The sequence below is a fragment of the Diceros bicornis genome, chromosome 18 (genome assembly GCF_020826845.1).
Source record: "Diceros bicornis minor isolate mBicDic1 chromosome 18, mDicBic1.mat.cur, whole genome shotgun sequence".
Classification (NCBI taxonomy): domain Eukaryota; kingdom Metazoa; phylum Chordata; class Mammalia; order Perissodactyla; family Rhinocerotidae; genus Diceros; species Diceros bicornis.
In genome coordinates, this window is record NC_080757.1 from 43924511 (window position 1) to 43950279 (window position 25769).

The following is a 25769-nucleotide window of genomic DNA, read 5'->3' on the forward strand; positions in this document are numbered from 1 at the left end:
AACGGAATCACTAGGTCAGGAGGTCAGCCTCCGAGGCCACAGTCCCTTCTTCCTGGGTGCCCTGCTTTAGTCACGGCTGTCGTAGCCTTTAGTGTCTCTAGGGTGACTGACTATCCTGGTTTACTCCAGCCTGAGGAGGTTACCAGGATTTAGGACTTTCAGCTTTAAAACCAAAACAAATTGGTTGCTCTTCTCTCTCCCCAAACTGTCCTGGTTGACGCACTTTTCCTCACGGGGTCCCATGCCTCTCCTTGTACCTTAACCATCACTGCTATTCAGGGCCTATGAGCACATGGCTAGTGGCATCAGTGGCCCTGAACCTTCTGGCTTCCTCCTGGCCTGGCACAACAGCTTTGCTGAACCATTGCTCTCATTTCTCAGAAGTCTGTTACCCGCATGGGCTGGGCTCATCAAGTGCCCTCCTGCAGGCCACTGACCCAATGGCTACTGAATGCTTACTACATGCACAGGATGCACAAGGTCCCATAGTGAGGACACACCTGAACTACTGTTCCCCAGGCCACGTGCAGTACTAGAAGTATGTCTGGGGGAGGGAGGGCAGGCTTCTGGGAGGTGACATGGGATTGTGCGGGTGTTTGTGGCACATCTTGTGCAAAGGTGGCATGTTTGGAGAAGGCTAAGCAGTCCAGGGAGAACGGGGCTGGGAGGTGCACCGGAGGGGGCAGTGAAAGGCTGGCCTGTCACACTAAGATGCTTTACTCAGCAGACAGAGACATCAGTCAATGAGGAGGGCTCACTGGCCAGGAAGGATGTGGTCCCTTCCCAAACCAGAAGGCAGAATTAAGCTTCCATCCCTACCCCCACCCCCTGCTGGTCTAGGGCAGTGGCTCCCCTGGTATGGCCGGAGGGAAGTCTGTGGGAGGCACCCCTGCCTTGGGTAAAATGCTCTTGGGCTAGAGCCGTATTCCTCACCCTTGTCTACACGTTAGAATCGTCTGGACAACTCTTACAACTCCTGATGCCCAGGCTGCACCCGGGGCCAATGAAATCAGAATGGATCAAGGTAAGACTCACACACGGGTATTTTTAAAATCTCCGGGGGGATCCCAATGTAGAGCCAAGGTTGAGAACTCTGTGCTAGAGGGACACAGGGATGAGGCAGGGTGGGCCTGCTCACAGAGGTCCTATGTCAGGCAACTTACCAACTGTACTTGAGGGGCCAAAGACCCACCAGATCCCCCCACCACCACCCCACTTCCCTCCTCTCCCATGTGTCACATGAAATGAAAGGACACAAAAAGGGGAGAAGGAATGAACACACTTTGAGAAGTGTTTTCCATGTTTGCAACATGTCCATCTGCCCAGGTGCTGAGGGAAGGACTGCAAGGGGAGTCCTAGAAATTAGAACTTGAGGGGTCATTTTGGCCATACCTAGGAGTTCCAAGAACAGCTCAGAGCCACTAGTCAGCACAGGATTTTGGATCTAAAAAGAACCAAACCAGATCTGCAGTTGTTTCTTCCTCTTCCACCACCAGGCCTAACGCACAGAGCAGACTTCTGGGCAGACCAGGCACAGATAGGGCTCTGTCGCTCCCTAGTGGAAGGACTTGAGTATAGCTCCCCTTCCAGAAACTCCCCCCCTAAATCCCCTCTCCCCACTTCAATTGGGAATTATTTTAGGACAGAGAACCTGCCATATAAGGTGCAACGAATGCCTTATAGGCCTGTACTCAATCCCAGCAGGCCACTTTGGTCTCTTGCATCTCATACGGAGCACAGGAGGCAGGTTGGTGCAGTGGTTATGAGCTGTGGCTACGAAGCCAGACAGATGAGGGGTCAGCTCCTCCAGGACCCCCTGTGGGGCCTTGGGAAAATCACTGCAGCTCAGCCTCTTCATCTGCCCCATGGGGATAACACAGGACCTAACTCAGAGGGTTTGTGACGATTAGAGGGAAGACCCAGGAAAAGAACCATGCCTGACTTCCAGTAAGGGCCACAGGCAAGCTAGCCATTAAAGGCCTGGGTTTTCCCCTGCGCAAATATGACAACCCCATCCCCCATTTAGACAGTAACAGATCATGCTTCTCTCTCTGCTTTGGCTGCTGGGGCTCAAAGTGAAATTCGGGATTCCCCAGAGCACTTCTAAGGGGCTTCACGACTAGCACTTGAGTTTCTCTTTCTTGGTTTTGACATTCTACTCTGATTTGTTCTTGGTCCTCACTTCTTTCTATTTCATTGCTTTAGTTATTTCCTATAAGTCTCCTCAAATCTTTTCTGGAAGAAGATAGGATATAAACAAATAAGACTTTACTTTGGACTTGATAAGTTTGGTTCTTCACACATATATGCTGAGCTAGTTCAGCATATATTTTCAAATGCTATCATCTTTAAGACAAAAGCCTTCTGTGTAAAAGACAGTGGTTCTAAAATACACACATCAGAAATCACCTTAGAGACTTAAAAAATATTCTAATTCAGAAGGTTTGGGGTAGGCCCCAGGAATCTATCATTTTAAAAAAGTTTCCCAGCTGCTTCTGAGGCAGCCAGCCCAGCCCCTGACCACGGAGCAGTGTTTGCCAATCTCTGGCGTGGAAACTTAAAAAAAGGGATCATTAGTTATAACAATGAATGTCAAATTCCTTTACAAAATATAATTTTCTAAATAAAATAAATCTCAACTTTATTCAACTGACGTGTTTCAAAAACAATGGGTGTAAATCCAAATTGCAAACCAAACCCGTTTAAATTCATTAGGGCAAGGGACTTAGGAAAAAAACCTAGCAGTGAAGCTTTCTGTAAGATCAAGATACTCCTACTTACTTGGCCTTTGAGTTTGGCTTTTCTTAAGGTGGTCACACCTGCAGTAAACGTCCACAGAATGAAGATATTTCCAAGTTCCTTGACGACCCACCTGTCTTAAACCACAAGAGACACCAACATCCCAGACAAGCTCACAGAGGCTGTCTACTAGAGATTCTTGCACCAGCTCTATCTAAGAATTCACCCCAACTCCACTAGGGGGTGCTCCTTCCCAGGCCTGGGACCCTTCCCTATACTGGGGACTGTGGAGACAGAAGTGCCGGGTCAGCCAAGGTGTGTTTCTCACCAGACACTGAAAGCCGTGTGAGAGGGAAGGCAGTCATGCAACCACATGAGGTCTCAGTGCCCTTGGGTCTCCACACACACTGTGGCTGCTGTTCCCTAGCTCCAGGCGGTAACGACCCACAAACTACCTCCACAATTTTTATCACGAAGTAGGGAGAATGGCTCTGAAGGTGCAGCACGAAGGAAGGCCTTACTTCTGGTTCATCAAGGCCAACAATCACTACAAAGGCAAGTGTGGAACACACTGGTGTACACTACAAATGGATGTCACACCAGCCAGGGGAGGGCGGGGGGTTTCCACCTCCCTGAGTTCAAGTCCAAATGGCTCAACTACTCCTTGTACACCTCCCTCCAAAGTGTGCTGTCTGGCGGGATCCTCAGGTGCCCATGGGATAGGACGGCCAGGACTGCGCAGTTTAAAAATCTATTTTATGGACTGCTAAGAGCCCTGTGCTGGGTCCCTGGGAGAGCAGGCGTGCTGGGTGTGAGGGAAATTTCAAACTGTGCCTCCCCAAAGTTAGATCTAGGTCTGAAGACGCCTCACCCCTCTGTCCACCTCCAGGCCACCGTTTTCACTCTAGCAGAGCCCTCAAGCCTTTCATGAGGGGGTCATGGATTCCCCCTTCCTTGGAAACCCAGGGGTCCTGTTTAGCCCAGAGGGGTAGGAGCAATGGCAATCTCACCAAAAGGATGAAATCAGTAACCAGGAAACTCATGTTAAAAATCTGTGACAATTAAGAAACATTTATCAAAAGGGGATCCATGCCACAGATGTGCCTGAAAAGACCAATACTGCTACAGAAACAGGTGGGAGGTAAATAAGGGAGGTGGAATGGAAGACATACAGAAAAGGGAAGAGAAGATAGTTCAAACGACAGGAGACAAAGACAGGAAGTAGGTGAGGCAAGACAACAAAAGGTGGGGTTAATACTGACTAGGTTTCCAGTTCTTCTGGAAAATTCTGAGTGTTATTTTATGTATTGCCATAAGGCTACTGAGTCTAGCGCCGGTAAGGCCTGTGATAGATGAAAAAATACGCTAACCAGGTCTTTCTGGTACTTTCAGCAATTAATCCCATTAAACACACTGGCTTTACAATAAATTCCACAATACACTGGGTATTGGTACAGCCTTAATCCAGGGTTGGTCACAGAAGAAAAAAGGTCTAATCTAGGGTTGGTCACAGAAGGAAAAAGGTCCTGGTCCCTGAAAACAGAGTCTCACAAAGACATATACACCAGGGAAGTCTCCAGGGTGGCATCTGCCCACGCTGGCTAGGCAGAATGGGGGCTCAGCTGACAGTTGCCAATATGTTTCAAGGATGGGAAGAGCGCCAAAGAATTAGAGATGCTAAGACTAGAGATGAGACTATAACTGACAAATTACTAACCTTTGCTCACAGCTTCTTTCTAAGGGGCAAAGGCCCACCAAAGCCTGGGCATGGGTGCCAGGCTGCAGTCTTGGAACCTTAAAAGCCAACAATTCTATTAGCTACTGGAAAAAAATCAGTAATTAGGGTCTTCAGTCTCAAGACTGAACACCCCCAGGGAGTAACAGGGGCCTCATTTTAGAAAGGGGAAACACCCAACAATTGTAATGTGGAAAATCTTGCTGTCAGTAACAGCATCAATGCCTATTTCCTTTAGGTAGCTGCTCCTAGGAGAGGATGACAAGTATTAGCAGTCAGTCATCTACATGTCATTTGGGGGGAGAGGGAAGTGGCTAGTAGCAAGGGCATGTGAATCCATCGACCATAATGGACACAGAAAAAGAGGGCCTCTTTCTCTTCTCTTTGCTTCTGCTCTAGCCTAGGAGCCAGAAAGGCCAGAGTGTGGAAGTCCTGTCCACAAGGCTCACCATGAAAGCCTTCCCGGGGTGCACATCAGCTCTGTGGACAAAACCACCAAAGCCATTCTTTTCCTCCCCCTTCCTTCTTCATCCCTTTCCCTTACATCACTTCCTCCCCCAGTGAGAGTGAGAGTAAGAGTGAGAGAGAACAGGTACTTCTTTCATTTCCTAAGCACCGCGCATCCTGGTAGCACTAACTGCCCCTCCAAGATGTCACAGAAAACAGCAGGTTTGAAATTCCCACTAGGTTACAGATCATAATTACTTCTAAGTGGTCTTCACAGTTATGAGGGACATACATTTCAAAAGGTAGCCTCTGGGCCCCCCTCTTTCACACACACACTCTCACGCAGCGGGAATGTTATTCAGCCACTGGGCTTGGTTGGCTCATGTCAGGTACTGCACCACGAGGAACATGACCACACAGGTGAGCAGCATGCCGCCGATCATAAAGTACTTGTCCTGGAAAGCCCGCTTCTCAATGAGCCGCATCACTGTGTTGGACAAGCCCAGCATGTTGGCAATGTCAAGGATCTTCTTCTGAGTTCCCTGGGGCAGACAAAAAAGAAAGAAAAACAAAGATCAACTTATTTTGCCAAGGGTGGGTGAATGTCATTATGAGATGGGGCTTTCTTGGTCACGCCTAAAGCATACAAAAAGCAGCATCAACCAGAAATAGATCCCTTTCATATGGTCAAATGACTTTTGATCACGGTGCCAGAGCAATGCAAGGGGGAGAGAAAAGTCTTTCCACAAATGTGCTGGAACAACTGGCTATTTAATAAATATCACATATATGTATCATGTACATACATATGTCTCATAAATAACACATATATGTACATGTGTAAAAAAGGATCTTCGATTCATATTATACATTAATATTAATTTGACATGAATCACAGAATTAAACATAAAAGCTAAAACTATAATAAAGCTTCTAGAAGAAAACAAAGGAGAATATCTAAAAACTGGAAACAATCCAGGAGCACACAAACCAGAGGATGGATTAACAATTTACGATATACCTGCACAATGGGCTACTGCTCAGCAATAAAAAGGACCTAATTACCAACGTGTAACAACATGAATGAGCCTGGAAAACATTCCTGAGAGGAAGAAGCCACATACTAAACAGTAATATGAATATATTTGTATGAAGTTCAATAGCAGGCAAAACTAACTTATGATGAAATAAATCAGAACAGTGGTTGCCCAGGGGGAGGGGAAGACTGACTAGGGAAGGCACGAGGGATCTTTGAGGGGTGATGAAAATGGTCTATGTCTTGATAGCAATGTGAGTTACAAAGGTGTATGCATTTGTCAAAATTCAATGACCTGTACAAATAAGATGTGTATACCTCACTGTATGTACAGTATATCTCAACAAAAAAATTTAAATTAGAGTATTTTATATTAAAAAAAAAGGCAACATCAAAAAATCTTTCCTCTGCTTCCTAGCTCCAAAATCTTTGCTATTAGCCTGTGCACTTTGTGGAGTAGAAACCTCGGGGATTCTGCTGAGTACAATGTGTGGTCAGTGTCCGTGTTTACAAGAGGGTTTGAAGTGGGCAAGATGGAACAACAGAAACACAGCTGACAGACACCAGCACAACAACCTAAAACTCCTTCTATAAACATCACCGCCCACCACCAAAAACAAAAAGGCATTTTATTCCTAAACCAACAACCCAAACCACCCAGCCTGCCCTTCCTCTCTGCTTTCTAATTTTCATTTTTATGCACACTGAATTTCTTATGAAGTAACAAATATAAATGAATGCTGGCCGACCCCAACTTACTTACACAAACATCACCAACTGCATTTGTACGGATGGCATCTATCCTAATGGCCCATATCCACTTTTTAAATGAACGACACATTAACGAGCAACTGCGAGAAGAGGCAAGAGAAGTGAGAATGACATGAGGCATCATGGACAGAATTCAATACGGATGTTCTGCCCAGACAATGACTGACAAGCCTCACCGAGAGAGATCTCTCAAGTCAAACTTTATTGCTGCCAGACACCAGAGACATGTTTTTCTCCACAACAGGGATTGTAAAAATTAGACTCTCGCTAAAGATTTTGCTGAGCTGTGAAAGCGCAGATTATTTCATTACCCTATGAAGTTCAAGTATCTAGCTTCTAAAATCACCTTAAAATTAACATCAATTTCAAAAAATGTATTGATTTTCAACCACAAATTTCCCCAATCAAGGCTCAGCTCCTTCACACTGTCTCCTATGTTCCTTTCAAATGGTTTAGGCAGAAAATTCGCTGATAGAAATGGAGTGGGAGGCCGGTGGAGGGAATCCAAAACAGGTAGCAGTAGGTGTCATTGGAAATGGAGTTAGAAACCTCACCCTCCAACCCGGCACTTCACTTCCAGTGACAGTGTAAGGGCAGAAGTCGCTTGGACTCCTCAGTGATACCAGACTTCAGCAGGAAGCCAACATTTGCTTTAACAATAAACTCTAACCCACCCTGGGTCAATGTCAGTGTGACACGGTGAGTCTTGTCCTAGAAGGGTTTTACTGTTTTTCTGAGATATGGGAAGGAGGCCAGCAGTTTACTAAAGAAAGGGCGGATTAATCATCATGTATCAGTTTAGATTATTGCAGGTGGCTGTTCTGGAAGGGGGCACTCATGAAGCTGTCGGAGACCACACTTCCAGACCACCTGAAGGACTGCAGCCGTCAACAGGAGGTAAGCGTCACCTGCGGCTCGCCTGACCTTCTCTCTGGTGAAGATGGCAGGGGCTGTGCAGAACTGCACTCGAGTCCTGTGGAGCTGACAGGCTCAACGTGGTCCAACAAAAACTAAGATAAGGCTCACACTTCCGAGTGACTGTTTCTCACAGCTCAGTGGCTGGGAGTGCTTCGTTCACAGGGGACCACACCCTGATAATAGGCACAGCCCACACCCCATTATCCAACAGGGCTGATACAGGAAAAGGGCTGAGGCTGAAACCTCAGACTGACATCAGAGTCTGTGTAATGTTTCTGTAAACCACTCCCAGGAGTTTGAGTCTCAGCCAATGGGGCAGGGCTTCTAGAACACCTGTGACCAGAGAGAGAGGCAAGAGTTGTGCTCTAGAAGCTATCTCCTGCTGTCAACCACGGCAGTCCTAAGAAACCACCCAGGCGGATTCAGTTAGTACAAAAAGGTCTCGGGTATAACGCAGTCACAGTAGGGACCCTATGGGAAAACACCTGAGTGAGACGCCAAAGTACAGCCACGCATTCCTTCTCATGATAGTGGAATCTATAAGAGAATTTCTTAGTCTATTATTGGTCCCTCTCATAATAGCAGTCACTTTCATAAGTGCAGGAAATGGAAAAAGACCTGGATACCAAGAGATGCCACATTATGGTTCATTGCAAGCACAAGAAATACCTACTGGCAAAGGGAATTTGTTTACTTTTGGACTCACAATAATTCAACTCCAACAGGAAGGATCCCAAACTCAAAGATCCTGTCTCACCATTATAATACCACAATTCAGGGACACGTAATCAAAAATGTAAACGCAGGTACCAAACTGCTGGATGAGGCCAAAAGGGCTTCTCCCTGTCCCCCAGAAGGGCCCCCACCTTCAAGGTCAGTCTCTGGGCCCTCAGTCCCTCCAGAATACTGTGCCCGCCTCCAATGAGGTCATCCATGCCGTGGTGGATTTTCTGGAGGGAGGAGTTAAACTGCAGGGATTCATCCATCGGTATGGTGGTGTCAGAGTCCTGTGAAGGAAACGCAGGCACTGAATTAACTTTGCTTGCTGGTCAGCTCCTGGGTCCCACTGAGTCTGACTGCTCTGCCTTTTGGCCAAGGCCAAGGCAGAAGAACAGCCAGAGAGAATGGCGCAAGAATCAGAGGAACCTAACAGAGAAGGAAAAGCAAAGCAAAGATCTGGGGTGGCCTCTGTTCACTCAGAGGAAGAGGAACCTCCCTCAGACTTGTCACTTTCCAAATGAGTTCCACTACACAGTCTGGTTAATTCCTGCCTCTCTAGCATTATCCCCACTTAGGAAAAACTCTATCCCTTTAAGACTTCGCTGTACTTCTCCTAAAGGCTTTCTCTGACCACTCATTAACCTAGCTTGTAGCAAACATTCCTGCACTTGGACTCCCCTTAATGCAGTATTAGATGTTTGCTTTCGTTCTCTGGCTATTTTATCTACAGCTTATCCCTCCAATTAGACTGAGCCGGACTAAGGACAAAAGAAACTGTGCTTTCTACTGGAGGCCTAGCAGTGTTCAGGATGGGACTATTTTCCTGAGCAGGGAAGAAAAGTCTATAAAGAAATGAAGGGAGAAAAAACTAACACTGATCAAATGCTTTCCACTTTGCATGCTCATTACCCTAAGCTCACGTAATCCTCATTGTAACCTTATGAGGTAGTTACTATGTTACCCCCATTTTAGAGATGAAGAAACTGAAGCCCAGAGAGGTGGAATAAGTTGTCTGAGATCACAAAGAGCTTGAAAGAAGTCCAGCAGGGCATGAATCCCAGTACTGGGTGCAGACCCTGCCCTCTCAACCATCCGGTAGGGAGAAACACCAAGACCAATCTTCGGGCTCTAATTTTCCCACCTCCCGACGATCTTTACAAACTCTTCTGCCAAGCAGGGCGTTTTTACCACTTTCAATCATCACAAAGAGGTTAAACCACCTTTTATTTGCTGCTCAAGTTCAGAATCATTTTTCACGTGCACATTTTCAATCCCTCCTGCTAAGACGGGAGCTTCTCACAGGTAGGAGTCATGTCTTTTAATTTTTTCACACACTCTACTACCTTAAGTAGGGCTCTGCATACAGCTAATGCTCAGTGGGTCAAAAGACTCCAGAGTTTGAATAAATCAATTAGAGACTTCTTTTCATTTATTTAACAAAGATTTATTGAATGCCTTTTATATACAAATCTTTCTTAACCCTCCCATCTGAAAGGGTATAGGTGATGGGCCATTATCTCTCAGAAAAATGTATTATAGCTCCAGACTGTAGAATGATGAGGGAGAAGTTCATTCGGCAAGTCAGTTTTTATTAAGGGCCCACTGTATGCACAGCATCACACCAGGCTGGCAAGAAACAAAATAATTCTAAGCAATCATCCCCAGCCTAAAAAAGGCCCGAATACCCAACGCCATAACTATCAAAAGCCCACACATCTTTTAGTGTGTCGTATAATTCATTACACTTTTGAAAGGCAGCTATGCTTACCATTATACCACCAACACGTCTCCATTACCCTTCTGAATTGTTAATCATTGTTACTTGACTGCTTACTCTAGAGAAACAAAAACTACATATGCAGATTCTGAAACTTGGGGAAACTTACTACAAGTGTGGACACAGCAAAGAGAGTTAAACATCTGCAAAGTGGGAACTGATTTGAATTCTGATGTCAGGCTTAGAAAGCTAAGGCCTCTTCAGAAAATGAACCTCTCTGTAAAAAAATAACCCAAAATCCCCCCCCAAAAAAAAAAAACAAAACCCAAAACTCCCCTAAAACCTACCTCATTTGGTGGAATATATTATGCATGACATGAAAAAGGGCAACATGTTCTATATGTTTCAACATGTGCAGGAAATGATTCTACTGAGACCAAAGGGCAGAAACAAAGATGTTCTAAGAGATCAAACAAGCAAACCAAAAGGCCACTTTCAAACAGGCTCAAGTCAAGCCATCCATCTAAAACGAAGTATCTGTTAACAAATTCCTCCAAATTGCTGCTCAGACTACAGGCAAAAACATTTTAATGCATCAGACACTGGAACCACACACATACACAGCACAATGGCAACCGCCCGAAGGCAGCTTTGAAATGCTGCCCTCACTACAAATGGTCTAAGTTCTTAATCATCTGTCTCTATCTGATCAGAAGAACGTTTCCACCATGTGAACTTCCACCTTTCTGCATCGGACCAGTCAAACCAGGTAATTTTCACCTCTGCCCAGTCCCTCAATTTAACTGCTTCCTCTTCAGGATTTTGTGTTAGAAAAAGAGATTCCCTGTCTAGGGCTAGCCTCTGCGGCAATGCACGAAGTCCACTGTCTTTCCAGTTGGTCTCCTCCTCCATCTGCTTCAGACACCCCGTTAAAGGGTGACGCTCAGAGACCTGAGCCCCAGCTCCAACAAGCTGTCAAGTACCTGCAGACCCCCGCCCGGCACCTGGCTTACGTTAGTGGTGAAGGTGCGAGACAGAAGCTCCTCTCGCTGCCTCTCTTGCTGCTCCCTTGTGTATCGCTGATGCTGGAAGTTTCTGAGAGCAGTCTGGAGGTGCTGGACATCATACTTTAACTGGTCAACACGACTAGAATTGATAGAGAAAGAGATTAAATTCCAGGAACCCGGGGCAGCACAATTTGAGATAGCCAGGCTTTGTATTCAGGAAAGATGATGTTTCCTTGCTTCTCCCTACACCACTCCACGCTATCCCCCCAAAATAATCTAATTTTGACCAATGAAGGTGAAAGTAAAGAAGTAGCTTGTGGTTCAAGTAGGGTTGTAGCACATGAGATTCCAGCAGCTTTACTTAAATATCTGCTGGTCTCTGATTCTGGATGTGTGACAGAGAACAGGTCACAGGAAGCAGGTTCGATGACCTCTTCCTGACCTTCTATGGATTATATCGCTCTTCTGGAAGAAGCCCAAGGGCATCTTTGGAGTAAAGCATCAACGAAGTTCCATAAAACTTTTGGGAGCAGGGGCTGGGGTGGAGGTGGTGAGGGTGGTTTCATATTAATTTCACGAGAGAGTATCAAACATTAGATCGGTATTTCATTATAAATAGACTGATTGAAGTGATTAAGAGTAAGATTTCATTTCAACCTAAGAATGCAGTGAGAACCAAAGGGCAGAGTAAAACTCCCTGGCAGCATCAGGCTTCAAGCAGCCATGGGTCTGGACAGAAAAAAAGTACTAGAGGCAAAATTTCAAAATGACACCAGCGAGGTAAGAAGACACAAGGCTTCTGAGCCACTAACCTCACAGGCTTTTTATTTTGGGGAAGCATCACTCAAATAGAATTGTGCCCTTTACGGGGACTTTATCTTTGCATAGTCTCAGTTTTTCAATGTGTAAATGGATTTTCAGAACATCCAACAGCCTCCCCTGGAAGAAAGCCCTGCCTTGACCAGCCTGGGGTGTCAGAGCACTCACAGTTTGGCATTCTGTCTTTTGTTAGGGGGCTCCTTGCTGGACAAAATCTCCAGACGTTCTAGATGGCTGAATATCTGGTCTATGCTCGCTTGGATTTCGTTTTCTACTACTGCATAAAAGAGAAAAAAGAATAATTGCTGGAAAAGAGATAGTGAACTTAAATTAGAATGATAAATTAAACATGTCTTTTTTTCATAGCCAATAAACTGAAAAAAGAATATTTCAAAAGGAAAAAAATGCATACACTATGGAATAATGGAAAAAAATTCAAGTTATACTAAATGACTCTGTAAATGTTGTTTCAAATATATATATAGCTGTTAATGCCATAACAATGCCAATTTTTTAAAAAGCTGAAGATAAATCTATAGAAATAAATTTCCTGCCTTTAGAAAATAAAATACACATTTAAAGGTTATCCAAATAAATATTTTAAGAAAAAGCACTATTTTCTGATACAGAATGAGGTCTCTTTTCCTTTGAGATTATTCTCAGATATGGGTTATAAATATCTAGTAAAAAGACTGCCAATTGAATTCCCTACAGTAATGAGGTTTTAAAAAAAAGCACAAGAAGATTAGTATGTGAAACAGAGAGAAGAGCTCCCTTAAGGCTTTCCATAAGAATGGGTAGGCTGATGCTTGAGGCCCCAAAATAGACCAAATATCAATAGGAAAGGTCCAGGAAAGAATCCACAGAGGTAAAGATATGATAAATACAGTCATTTTCCTTATCCCTTTTGATAAACAGTCAAAATGACCTCTTTTCCACTTCTTATCATGTAACAATGAGATTGTTGGGAAGGCAAACAGTCGAGGGATAGAAACGAAACTGTGCACCAAAAAAAGGCATCCAGTTTGCTTCTTGCCCAATAAAAAAAATGACAGTAAAAACACCAATGTCACCCTCCTAGGTTAGTCTAAAGCTAACAAGTACACTTTAGATTAGAACAAGGTGGGGTAAAGAACCAAGAGAAGAGATGCTTTTGAAGCTGCAGAAAGGAGACATGAGAAAATAGGAGAATTGGGTATGGGGACAGCCAAGTAGTGAGGCGAGAAGACAGCTTCTGCAGTGTGTGGGTACCAGTAGTGTCTGTATGACCAACTCAGAAAAAGGACTTTTTCTTGTGATAGAAAAGAAACTAAAAAACTAAAAGCAGCACTGTGGGAACTAAACTAATTACTATTGCTATTCATTTCTGAATAATCCTCCTAAAAAGCCTCAGTTCTCAGCTCAGAAGAAACAACCAATTCCAGTTAAACATCTCTGAATTTTTATGGAGTACATTCCTTTAAGGACTAGGTAATTAGATTAATACAGATGGAGGAAAGAGCTCCCAATCCGATAGGGCCATGTCAGGTTGAGTGGAGGGGTAATGGGGGATAAGACTTGGACTCCAAAGGGCACACTCAGGGAAATCAGTGACTTTGCCATCGGGGTTTCTGTCCACCCTCACATCAGAACTCATTCCACGCTGAATCATTAAGCCCCGGAGGCAGAAATGCAGTCAGGAAACCCAGCCCATTAGCACCATGTCATCAGAGAAAGGACTCTGGTCTCCATAGTTAATTACTCACAGTGCAGAGACTGCTTGTCTGCCGTCTCCAGGCGTCCCATGTGAGACTGGATCTCGTGGACCCGCCTATCAAAGGAAGAGGGAGGAAATGAGTGAGACAGGAGTAATCAAGAGCACTTCAGTCAGGAAAGACAATTTTTCTGATGCTAACATGTAACTGATTTAAATTGACAGCATCACTGAACCGTAAAATTTGTATGTGGCACTTTAGGCCACATGTTTTGGCATGGTTTCTAATACTTTAACATTAATATTAATAATAATACTGATAGGCAGCATTTATTGAGTGCTTACGACATCTGAGATATTCTGCAAAGTCAATAACCCTGTGAGGAAAGGACTATTATCATCCTCATTTTATAAATAAGACAACTGAAGCCCAGAAAGGTTATGTAACTATTCAAGGTCATACAGCAAGCAATAAACCTCGATCTGGACCCAGCCAATCCCACTCTCTGCTCTTTGACCCAATGTGCTGAGCACTGGTCTGTACTAGGGAGAGTCAAAGGGCAAAAGAGATATAATCCTTGTCCTTGAGAAACAATGTAATTAGGAACGACAGGCCAGATAGACAAGAAAAGTCCCAAGAAGATTTAAGAGAACACTAACACATAGAAGTGTAAACAGAAAGAAAGCTAAGAAGCTACGCATAGTGGTGCCAAGCAAAGGCAAGTAAATAAGAGTAAGCTGGGGGCAGTTGTGTGGATGAAGGGACATCTGAACGTCATTTTGAAGAAGGGAGACATGATTTGGTAAAGGAAGATATGAAGAAAATGATATGCAAAAAGGCATGCAGGGCATGTCACATGGATCCCAAGGAGGCTGGCCTGCCTGAAAGAGAGCCGGGGTCAGAGGGGAGAGCGGGATGAGGCCATTAGTTGGAGGAAACCATTAGAGGAAGGCCCTGAAAGATAGGGATCTCTTGTTTGGTAAACATCTTTCTCTGGCGATATGAGGTGATTGCCATCTCATTTGGAAATGCAACACTGTCCCCTGGACCTCTACGTGGTCCCACACATCAGGCCCCAGAGCACTCTCTAGAGGGTCCCCAGGGCTTAACCAAGGTCACCCTCAGAGCCCTTCCTAGCGGTCCTCTAGGATCAGTCCTTGGATTACTGCTTATGCTACCCCAACAACCACCTCCTGGGGCTTCTGGTCTCTCCATGTTAGAGCCACATGAAAGGTGCCTACTGAGCTCTTATGTCATCTCCAAGCCTTGAGGGAAAGGTCAGCAACCATCCTCTACCATAAGCACCACAAACTGTGACCCCAAATTTACCAATGTAAGCCAGGAGCTCAAATTTGGTTTCAACTTGCCTCTACTCTTTTCCAGGGCTTCCCTGCAGCCTCTAAACATGACGCATGGCATCAGAAGCAAGGCCAGCTCTCTAAAGACTCTCACAATGCTACTGGGCAAGACCCATGGCCCTGAGAGGCAACTAGAAATCACTACTCAAGTCTGAGACCAGACTGCTACTTCAGTAAGGTAAGTCCAAATATTTTAGAATGGGGGCACGTGGAGATATGGAAGCAGATGTAGGAACGCAGCTTGAGGTAACCATGGAAACAGCTATAGAGGACTGGATGGCGAAGCTGGTGGAAAGGAGAATTAGGATTTTATTGAAGGCATGAATGTAGGCAGTGAGGTAAATTTTCAACAGCAGCTTAACACAGCAAATCTGAAAATTAATGGCATTATCAACAGGAACAGGAAAATAAAAAAAAAGGGGGGGGGGGCGGGAAGGAGGGTAGGGAGCAAAGAATAGCCAAGACCACTCTGAATAAGTGTGAGAGGGAGGACTTTCCTACCTGCTATTAAGACTTATTACAAAGCCATAATAAGTAAAACAATAGGGTAGTAGTGCAGGGACAGATAGACAAACCCTAACCCTACCCCTGACCCAACAGGAAAGAAGAGAGGCCAGAAACAGTCCTACATATTTGAGGACTTGGTGCCATAAACCAGTGGGAAAAGAATGGACTACCATAAATGCTGACAGCTCAGTTTGTTATCCCTATGGAAAAAAGATACCTCACATAATACACAAAAATAAACTCAAGATGGTTTAAAGCCTAATGTAAAAAGCAAGGCTTTAAAACTTTCTGAAGAAAATATAGGCGTGCATGTTACGACTTCAGGTTAAAGAAGGATTTCTTAAAACAAAAAAACAAAACTATTGCCAAAACCCCACAAACCACAAAAGACTGATATATTTGACTACATTAAAACAAAAAACTTTTTTACACCAAAGGCACCATAAAAAAAATAAAAAGACAGGCAGGGACTGGAAGATACCTGCGGCAGATAACAAAGGACTAATGTCCAGAAAATATAAAGAACTGTTACAAATCAATGGGAAAAGTCAAACAAAGCAATTTTTTAAAATGGGCAAAGGGCAACTGACAGAAAAGGAAACCCAAAAGGTCAATAAATATATGAAAAGACATTCCAGTTTACTAGTAATCAGGAAAATTCAAATTAAAAATAATGAAATATCACATTTATCCCATTAGGTTGACAAATATTTTAACCTTTAAGGATGAGGGATTCATGGCAGGCTAAACAACGGTACCTAAGGGATGCTGGAAAAGATTTCCAGCTTTCCACCACAGCACTGCCTTTGGCTCTACGTTTTGTCCAATATTTTAAAAAAACCCAACTTATGAAATTTTCACATGATTCTGTGCTATAATGAGTGATTAGGATATTGTACCACAAAACAAATAATTAACATTTTTCATTTAGGCTAAAATAGTAAGATGAAATTTGTAAGGGATGAAAAGTATTTTGATTTAAGATTAAAAAAAAAAAGTCAAATGCACATTATAGACTGGCATTCAATTCTGGGAGCCATCTGTTACAGGAACCCTATCAATTAAAGGTTTCCGCCAATGGATGATGAACAGGCCGGCTGGGAAAGAGTCTAGAAGTCAAGTCATGAAGAGGAATGGTCAACAGAGCTGGTGAAAATGAGCCTGTGAGGAAAGAAAAGAAAAAACAAAACTAAACTAAAATGCAGCAGTTAGTGCTCTTCAAATATCTAGAGTTGACATATAGGAAGAGGACTGGCCTTGCTCTCTGTTGCTGCTCCTTAAGGCAGACTCAGAACCAAAAGGTACAAATTTCAAGATGACAGATTTTAACTCAACGCAAGGAAAAAAACGAGAACAATTATGAACTATCTCTTCAAGAAAAGGGAAAAAAAAGAGCTCCTGCATGTTTAAATACAGGGTACGTGAACGGTCTTGGGTTTCATAAAGGGTCTTCCTGACCAAAGTGAGTTGGAATGGAAGATCTTGCCAGTCTCCTTCAATTTTTAAATTCTATGAGGGCAGCGGGAGAGATGATGCCAACGCCCACAAAACCCTATAAACACTCTTCAGCTGGCTTTTACTATTGTCTAAGCTAAAATAATAAACTTTAAGTTGCGGGGAAACATTACTGACTTTTCCCACCCAACTTCTATTTGCTTTGAATGAACTAGAAAAGATATAGCCAATAAACTGATTCCAATCTCTACATTTCATGCCTGAGAGGAAATAAATGCAAAACAAGTATGAATAGCATGGTGGGAACTACTACACGCCAGTGGCAAATCTGTTTTAAACTGAACTGGGAATTCAGACAACACACTTAAAGCCAATAAGGAAGAGGTGATACACAACTACGACTTGGGAATGTGGACACCAGAACTCGGAAGTCCTAGCTCTGTCTAGCCTGGGGTCCATGGTGGTCTTGGGTGATTACATAACCAAGCAGAGACCTAGTAGCAAGTAAGCAAGGGTCGCTGTTGCTGATTTTTTTTAAAAAAAAAAGTCTGTAGAAGATCTGGAAGAATTTTAAAATGGAATTTCTTTTTTAAAGTCCATGGAACTACCCCTGCCCCCCATCATATATGTCCACTTTGCATTCATGCTGCCTCTGAGCACCGTGAGCAGGAAACAGAGTTTTCGAGTTAAAAGATCTGGGTTGAAGTTCTAGTTCTACCATGTAGCAGCTGAGGGACACTGAACAGGTCATGCAACTCCTTGGAGCCTCAGTCTCTGCAACGATAAAACAGGGTACTAATAATCACAATTATTTAGAAGATCATAGATCCAAATGCAAACTGAAACGCTGTGTAACCTATACAGCATCATACAAAAGTTTGTTTTTACTGAATTTTACTTAAAAGTAGTGGGAACCATCTAGTCATTTTCACCTCACTCACTTGCCTCTACAATATTTAGTCTCTCACCAGAGGGCAAAATCAAAAAAAGGAACAACTGGTCTCAAGATAGATAAGGTAATAGCTTTTAAACCCAGCTGTTCATCAAAATCACCTGGAGAGCTTGTTAAAAATAGAGCTTCTTGTGCTCCAAACCCACTGAATCAGAATCTCTAGGGATAATAAGGCCCAGGGCACTGAAGGGTCCTGGACTACATAGGGGACAAATATGGGCACCTTCACCACCACTGTGTTCTCAAAAATAGAAGCCTGGCTATTAGCTCCTCTATTAAGGTTCATCCTATTGCAGTATTATTTAAGTGTAAAATGTTTATTCTAATATTCACCCTTTTTTCACTCATTATTCAGGCAGTTCAGGAGTTTTCAAGATACATAACTTTAAAATGTTGATCTAATTCCAATGTATTTTTGGGGGACATGGCAAGAGATAACCACAAAATGGGTTCAAAGTTCCAGTAAAATTAATATGTTCCATTATTGTTGCATCAATTCAGCTACAGTCATTAATTTCTGCAACTGCAAAAGTTAATTGCTGAGCTCACAAGACTCAGTGTGTTTCCTTTTAAAGACACCCAATCACCAGTATTATGGAGCTGAAAGGAACCTTACAGTTTAACCAGCTCAAAACTATCATTTTATAGATGAGGAAAGCAAGGCAAAGAGGTCTAGAACCAGAACTCCCAGTCCCAGCTCAGTACTTAAGGGGAAAGGCAGATCAGAATACACCGCAGCATGAAAGAAGGTAAACTCCCAGAGGGCAGGGCTGTACTGTCTGCACTGGGAACGGTGCGAGACATATAGTAGGTGCTCAATAAATATTCACCAAATGAATGACCGCCTGCCTAGAAGAGGGCCAAACAGTGGGAGGCCAAATCTGGCCCACTGTCTGTTTTCATAAGCAAAGTTTTATTGGAACCCAGTCACATCCATTTGTTTACATATAGCCTTATGGCTGCTTTCGTGCCATAAGAGCAGAGTTGAATAGCTGCCAGAGACTGTATGGCCCACAAGGCCTAAAATATTTACTATCTGGCTTTCCACAGAAGAAGTTGGCAAGCCCTGCTATAGAGTCTGAGGGTCTAGAAAGTCTGAGGGTAGGTTGTTGGAGGGCTGCAGAGCTAAGTAGTTCGTCTACACTCCACAAATCTTGTTTGGGACACCATTTAGTATCGTAGTTTTGCAACTCTCCCTACGTTTACATAGAATCGAGCTACTTCAATTACTCTGTGATCAGCTACCTGCTGCACTGATAACACGTAGTCTGAGACTCTGAACAAAATTATTCTCAATAATAAACTGGGTCCGTGGCCTCCTTAGCAACACTGTTTAACCAAATTAACTAACCAGATGAGACTGTACATCACAGATTAACTTCAAGGCACTACCCAGCCCACTGTGCCTTGCTATTGTAAAAGATATGCCCTTTCTTAGTAACATGAGCATGATTTTCTGTTTCATTCCTTTTCCAATTGACTCACAGGTCTAGTTTTTAAAGTCCCTTCCTATAATTTTATATGCGAATAGGGTTCCCCAGTGTAAGAGCAAATTCTGTCATTTTTATACCATTACAAAGTGGGTTCTAAATTTTCACCCATCCAAACCAAACATCTCATCACTAAAGTAAAAAGAAAGAAACCCATAAACTTAGCAAATGAAACAGTAAGAGGATCATCATCCTCTTATTCCTAATGCTCCAAAGTATTTCTTGTAAATTCATTAGGGGAGGGGAGTCCCTATTTTATTTCATTTTCAGGCCCTCGGGATGTGATTTTAAGTGTTTTCATCAGCACAAAACTACAGCATAAATTTGAAAGTTGTTAAAATAGGATAGGTATAGGTATACACTCCAAAAAAATTGAAAACAGAGACTCAAACAAGTATTTGTACACCAGTGTTCATAGCAGCATTATTCACAATAGCCAAAAGGTGGAAACCACCCAAGTATCCATCAACAGACGAATGGATAACAAAATGTGGTGTGGGTATGTACACCCCCCGACACACAGACAGGAATATTATTCAGCCATAAAAAGGGATGATATTCTCAGGGCCAGCCCGGTGGCGTAGTGGTTAAGTTCTCATGCTCCACTTCGGCAGCCCAGGGTTCCTGGGTTCGGATCTGGGGTGCAGACCTACACACTACTCGTCAAACTGTGCTGTAGCAGCGTACCATACAGAAAATAGAGGACGACGGGCACAGATGTTAGCTCAGCGCTAATTTTCCTCAAGCAAAAAGAGGAAGATTGGCAACAGAAGTTAGCTCAGGGCCAATCTTCCTCACCAAAAAAAAAGGGGGGGGATGATATTCTGATACATGCTACAACATAGATGAACCTTGGAAACTTATGCTAAGTGACATAAGCCAGATGCAAAAGGACAAATACTGTATTATTCCACCATATGAGATATCTAGAATAGGCAAATTCAGAGACAGAAAGTAGAATAGAGGGTACCAGGGGCTGGGGGATGGAGGAATGGGGAGGTACTGCTTAATGGGTTCATGAGTTTCTGTTTGGGATGATGAAAAACTTCTGGAAATGGGTAGTAGTGATGGTTACACAACACTGTGACTGTACTTAATGTCACTGAACTATACATTTAGAAATCATTAAATCTTCAAATGGTAAGTTAAATGATAAGGGTAACTTTAAAAATTAAAAGGTTAACTTTTAGGGGCTGGCCCCGTGGCTTAGCGCTTAAGTGCACGCTCTCCGCTGCTGGCGGCCCGGGGTTCGGATCCCGGGCGCGCACTGACTCACCGCTTCTCCGGCCATGCTGAGGCCGCGTCCCACATACAGCAACTAGAAGGATGTGCAGCTATGACGTACAACTATCTACTGGGGCTTTGGGGGGAAAAATAAATAAATAAATAATTAAGAATACAATGGTAGTTGATTTATAAAAAAAATAAAAAATAAAAGGTTAACTTTTAAATGGCAAATTTTATGTAGAGTTTACCACAATAAAAAACAAATGGAAAATTTTTTGCCAAAAAAATAAGACAGGTATGAGTCTATTACCATACTCAATTACACACCTCAGCAACTTCCAAAAATGCAAGACAATATGAATAACGGACACTACCAAGGAATTTAAGACATGAGAAGCTAAACCAAAATTCGATTTCCTTAAAGGTAACCTGTAACAAGACATAAATAACAAGTAATGACGCTGAACGCTCCTTGTACAGCAATTTCTCTGTACCATAAAAATATGGTTTTCAGAGTAAACCAAACCAGAAAAAAAGAAACCACAGTGTAGCAGCAACAAGATTAGGGTCAGTCAAGAGGAGGGACTCACATCATTTAGCAGCTGTGAAATATAATGAAACTTTTTCTGACGACCTTAGCTCAGGAATGGATCCTTCTAAACTGCTTAAGAAGATCCTGTTTGTACTGCTCATTTACCCTCTACCGCATCGTGCCACACGTTAGATCTTTTTTCGTACGTGCTTTGATTCTCCAACTAAACAGTAAACTCCTCTGTGCAAGGGCCCTGACTCTCCACCAGCTCTGTCAACCCGGAGCAGAGTTGGCAGGTGCTGGACAAAGTATTACAACCGGTAGGTGCGACTTTCCCTTCAACTACTCTACCCAGGAGGTAGTCACGGCCTCGAAGATGCCAGGAGCCATCCGGCCAACGTCCCCGGGCACCAGGCCGGACCCTTCGTCCGCCGCTGACCTGGGCATTCCGCCAGAGATTGAGCACTTCCGAGCTGTCCCCGGCAGCGCCCGGGCGGAAGGACTCGACCTCCACACTGGCGGACGCCCAAGGCCCCAGCCCGGGTGTCCGGCCTTGCCCAGCCTGGCTTCGCCCCCGCCCGTGCCCCGACGCTGCCCTCACTTGTGCGTTTGCTGGTACAGCGGCTCCATGTCGCCCGCCCTGCGGGTCCGGCTCGGGCTCTCTCAGAACACGTCCTCACAACCCACCTTCCGGCTTCCGGCTTCCGGTCGTAGGACCTTCCCCCCCCCCTGCCGGCTAGGGCTGTCCCCACGCGCGCCCTACTAGTGATGGTGGCAAGAGAGGCGAAGGGAAACGAGAAAAGGGGCCTAGAGAAGAAGGCTAAGTGTCGTCAGAGGTTCTGCCTCAGCTGGGGGACGAGGAAGTATAGGTTTTGGCAGAAGGTTGTCTTCAGCATTGAGTCAGGCATTGGCGAGGGCAGTCACATACCACTGACGTGAGGTCCTCAAAGCAAGGTTAGAGGCGAGCGGGCGGGTACGTGCTCTGCCCTGCTAGAGGAAGGCTGGGGGGTGTTTGCTTGGCTTCGCATTAAACTGTTTAGTTGTGGTCTGGAGATTTCGCTGTTCGCCGGCGTCTCTGGCGCAAGCTTCTCTTATCTCAGATTTGTCCGCTCACTCTCCTCCACACCCCCTACCCAGCATTGTTCCGTCCAATACACCTACAATGAATGAGTGGTTACTATGTGTCCTGTGTGCTGTGGGGGAAACCGGGTTCCTCTGCCCTCAAAGAGGTCGCGATCTAGGAAAGAAAGTAAGATATGTGTACAAATAAACATCTACAGAGTAGAAAGTTCAAAGAGACGAGCCAAACTGGGGTCAGCTCCAGTAGGAGATTCAGGAAAGACAATGTAGGAGATGGCATTTGAGTTAGGACTTGAAGGATTTGAACACTTCGGCCTCTCCACATAGACCTAACCCATTTCCATCCTCCCAGGCTTATCTTCGGTTCCTCCCAAGGGAGGAGATGTTCCTCTTCCTTTGACAAGGTGATGCTTCTATTTTCCTTTATCCTGGATCCCACCCAGTTTTGTGTCCCAAGAGGCTGTCCACCCATGTACAGTCTTTCCCTAACATTTTCCCATTTATACTAATATTTATTTATTAATGAGCACCTGCTATTACCAGACACAGATATTAGGGGTAGGAATACAAGTAAGACAGCCCTCAAATCTCTCATTTCTCATAGTCTGTTTAAGAGCTAATTATGCCCTCAAGCTATGTTATCAGGTAGAATAAGTGCTACAATTGATACAAAATACCATTTCTCTGGAGAAGAGCAAGAAGAGTTCATGGCCTACTTAAGTATGAATCAATAGTATCAATAGAGTTTTAACAGTGTCTTGCACAGCTAACCACTCTGTAAATGTTTGTTGTATTGGCCTGGTGGAGATGAAGGGAAGGGCATTTGAGGCTGAGGGGATAACTTGAGCAAAGGCAAATAAGGGGAAAGAACATAGATCTCCTGTGGCTGGGTTTTGGGGGCTTGGGGTATTAATAGTATTAGAAGGAAAGTTGGAGCCAGATCATGGAGGATCTTAAATGTCATGCTTAGATTTCTATTTATAGATTTTTGTTCTATAGGTAGTTGGAAGATATCAGAGGTTACACAGAAATTTTAAATTTTCTCAAAGAATTTGTATGCCTTTATCTTGTTATTCTTTGGACCTCACAGCATCCCTGTGAGGTACATAAGACAGATAAGGAAACTGAAGTCCAGCGGACCTCCCTGCTGCCTCTCAGTCTCTTAGGCCTTTGTATGTGCTTAGGCCTTCCTCTAAAGAGAAGAAAACTCCATCACTCCATCTTGCTGCACTTTTAACCTCTATCTCATTTCTTTTTCTTTGATGGCTAAACCACTTGGAGAATTGATCTACACTGCCAACATTCTGTATGGGTGACTTGCCCTCCAACCTCTCCTAGAACAGTTTTCTAGGCTCACCAGAGTTCATCTGACTTAGTCCAGTGGTCTCTTTCCATGAATCATCTGACATATATTCACTGAGCTCCTACTATGTATCAGGCACAATGCAAGGGCTGGGGTACAAAGATGAGTAAGACATCAGTTTGCCATAGAAGTTCTTTAATATACTGGGAGTGAAACATCTACACAGATAATTAGAATACTATGTGGTGAGTGTGGGATACAGGTAACTAGGAACTATGGGGTGACAGAGAAGGGACACTTAGCCTAGTTTGGGGATTCAGGGGGGCATCAAAGAGGAGATGATACCTAAACTGAGTTTTGATTTATTTATTTAATACTGGTTACATCATTACTCATGATGCTGCATCATCCTTCACACTGCCCATGAATACTGACTTCAAATGACCCAAAGTTTGCTACTGTGCTTCATTGATGATGACACTAATGGCAGGTTTTACCTAGAATATGCAGGAAAATATGAATAATAATTCACTATTCAGAATTTTGTAGTGTAAATCTACACTAATGTATCTTCCAACCATGTCTTCTCTTGAATTCTTTAGGCCTTAATTATTGCATTCCTAGAATATGATCTCTTCCAGTGTTGGCTGCACCCCTGCCTTCCATACTGAAACCAGTTGGCAGGGGAGGGGGTGGTTAGGCCAGGGGCCCATGGGTGGAGCAAGAAGAGAAGTCCTAGTCACACAAGGAATATCTGGCCCTCACCTGGCCCTGCTTAAGACTACTCAGTGGTTCATGGGGTCACTACATTGATCAGAAGAAAGAGAGGACATTGATTGTAAAAGCCAGTTGGCAGAGTAATGGTCTCAAGTGGAGGAGATAGGCACAGCCACCTCTGGAGGACTGCTTGACATGTGGTGCAAAGCCTGTGGAGGGAGTAGGATGACCACCCTTACCAGTTAGCGGGGGGAGCCCCACACAGGGCAAAGGATGCTGCCACCCCCACTATTCTGGTGGGCTGTAGACCAGAGGCAGCCCTATGGTCAGAATACAGGCTTGCAAGAGCCATAGCATGGACCCACACAGGTGGCTCAATCCCAAGGGTCAGCAGTGGACTGTCAGTAGCCCAGAGTCCTGAACTCATCATCTATCCAATGTGAACAGGAATCACTCCAAATCAGCAAGTCAGTACCGTTCTGGTGGCCCGAACTTGTGCAGTTCCATAGAAGAAATACTGTGCTGGCCAATAGAAGCAATCTGCTTGCCAGGTTGCCCTGGACAACTCATATGCATGAGCCCGGAAGCTTTTCAGGGCACCCTGTCAACCCCATGCATGGGGTGGAGGGTTAGAGAGTACCCTGAAGAGGAGAAACAGACTAGAACGACCCCAGCCACCCAAGGGGACTTAGAAAAATTCAAAAATAGCACTCCAAAGTGTGGGGCCCCCTGAAGCCTGGGACCTGGGCCAGGGACTTTGCTTGCCTAGGTCTTAGGACAAGATTGTGTGGTAGAATAAAGATGGTCTCATATTCTTTGCTACTGCTCCCATTAAAAGATGGAATCAATTCCATTCCCTTTAAATCTGAGCTGGCCTTAGTGACTTGCTTGACCAATTGAATGTGGCAGAAGTGAAATTCTGGGATTTCCAAGGCCAGGTCATAAAAGTCTTGCAGCTTCCACCCAGCCTTTTGGAGTACTCACTTTGGTAACCATGAATCACCTTTGGAAGAAGTCTGACTGCCCTGAGGCCACGAGGCTGGAAAGGCCACCTCTGTGAGTACTCCAGTCAACATGACCGGCTGAGACCAGTCTTCCAGCCATGACACCAGACGTGTAAGTGAAGCCATCTTGTACCCACTATACTAGTCTATCCATCAGCTGAATCCCACCAAGTGACCTCTGTAGACTACACGTGGAACAGACAAATCACCAAAGTGAGCCTATGCCTGAATTCCTGTCCCAGGAAATCAAGAGATATGGTAAAATGGATGATGTTTTAAGCCACTGAATTTTGGTGTAGTTTGTTATGTAGCACCAGATATCCGACCTCAAAAAGTTTATCATCTAGTTGGGCAGACAGGGTACAGGGCTTATGAAAAGGTAACAATGAAAGACAATGTATGAGTGTGTAATGAGTAGTAAAGAAAATTCAGTTCTGCCAGAATGCAGGGAAGGAAGAGACCCCTTTGAATTTGGGTGATGAAAGAAGACTTTCCAGAAGAGATGAGACTTCAGATGGACCTTGAAATACAAGAAGGATTA

The 25769-nt window shown here is 44.1% G+C and overlaps 1 protein-coding gene across 3 annotated transcripts; it reads right to left on the reverse strand.

Annotated features, from left to right (window-relative positions):
* Positions 1–2610: 2610 nt before the first annotated feature.
* Positions 2611–21811, reverse strand: GOSR2 (golgi SNAP receptor complex member 2). 3 transcript variants are annotated; one of them, XM_058561256.1, is made up of 6 exons: positions 21726–21811; positions 13655–13719; positions 12078–12186; positions 11097–11229; positions 8513–8653; positions 2611–5463 (listed from the first exon to the last, which is right to left on the reverse strand). In XM_058561256.1, the coding sequence occupies exons 1-6, from the start codon at positions 21752–21754 to the stop codon at positions 5302–5304; spliced, it is 639 nt and encodes a 212-aa protein (XP_058417239.1). In that variant the 5' UTR covers positions 21755–21811; the 3' UTR covers positions 2611–5301. The 3 variants fall into 3 exon arrangements, with proteins under 3 accessions (XP_058417239.1, XP_058417240.1, XP_058417241.1); XM_058561257.1 differs by lacking the exon at positions 21726–21811 and adding an exon at positions 21183–21629; XM_058561258.1 differs by lacking the exon at positions 8513–8653.
* Positions 21812–25769: the final 3958 nt, after the last annotated feature.

Bases quoted from the DNA above. Each gene is read 5' to 3' on its own strand.
- GOSR2 (XM_058561256.1), bottom strand. From the start codon at position 21,754: ATGGAGCCGCTGTACCAGCAAACGCACAA. The intron at 13,720-21,725 runs GTGAGGGCAGCG...TTCCTTTGATAG, and splicing joins CTGTACCAGCAAACGCACAA to GCGGGTCCACGAGATCCAGT. The intron at 12,187-13,654 runs GTGAGTAATTAA...TCTTTTATGCAG, and splicing joins AGACAAGCAGTCTCTGCACT to TAGTAGAAAACGAAATCCAA.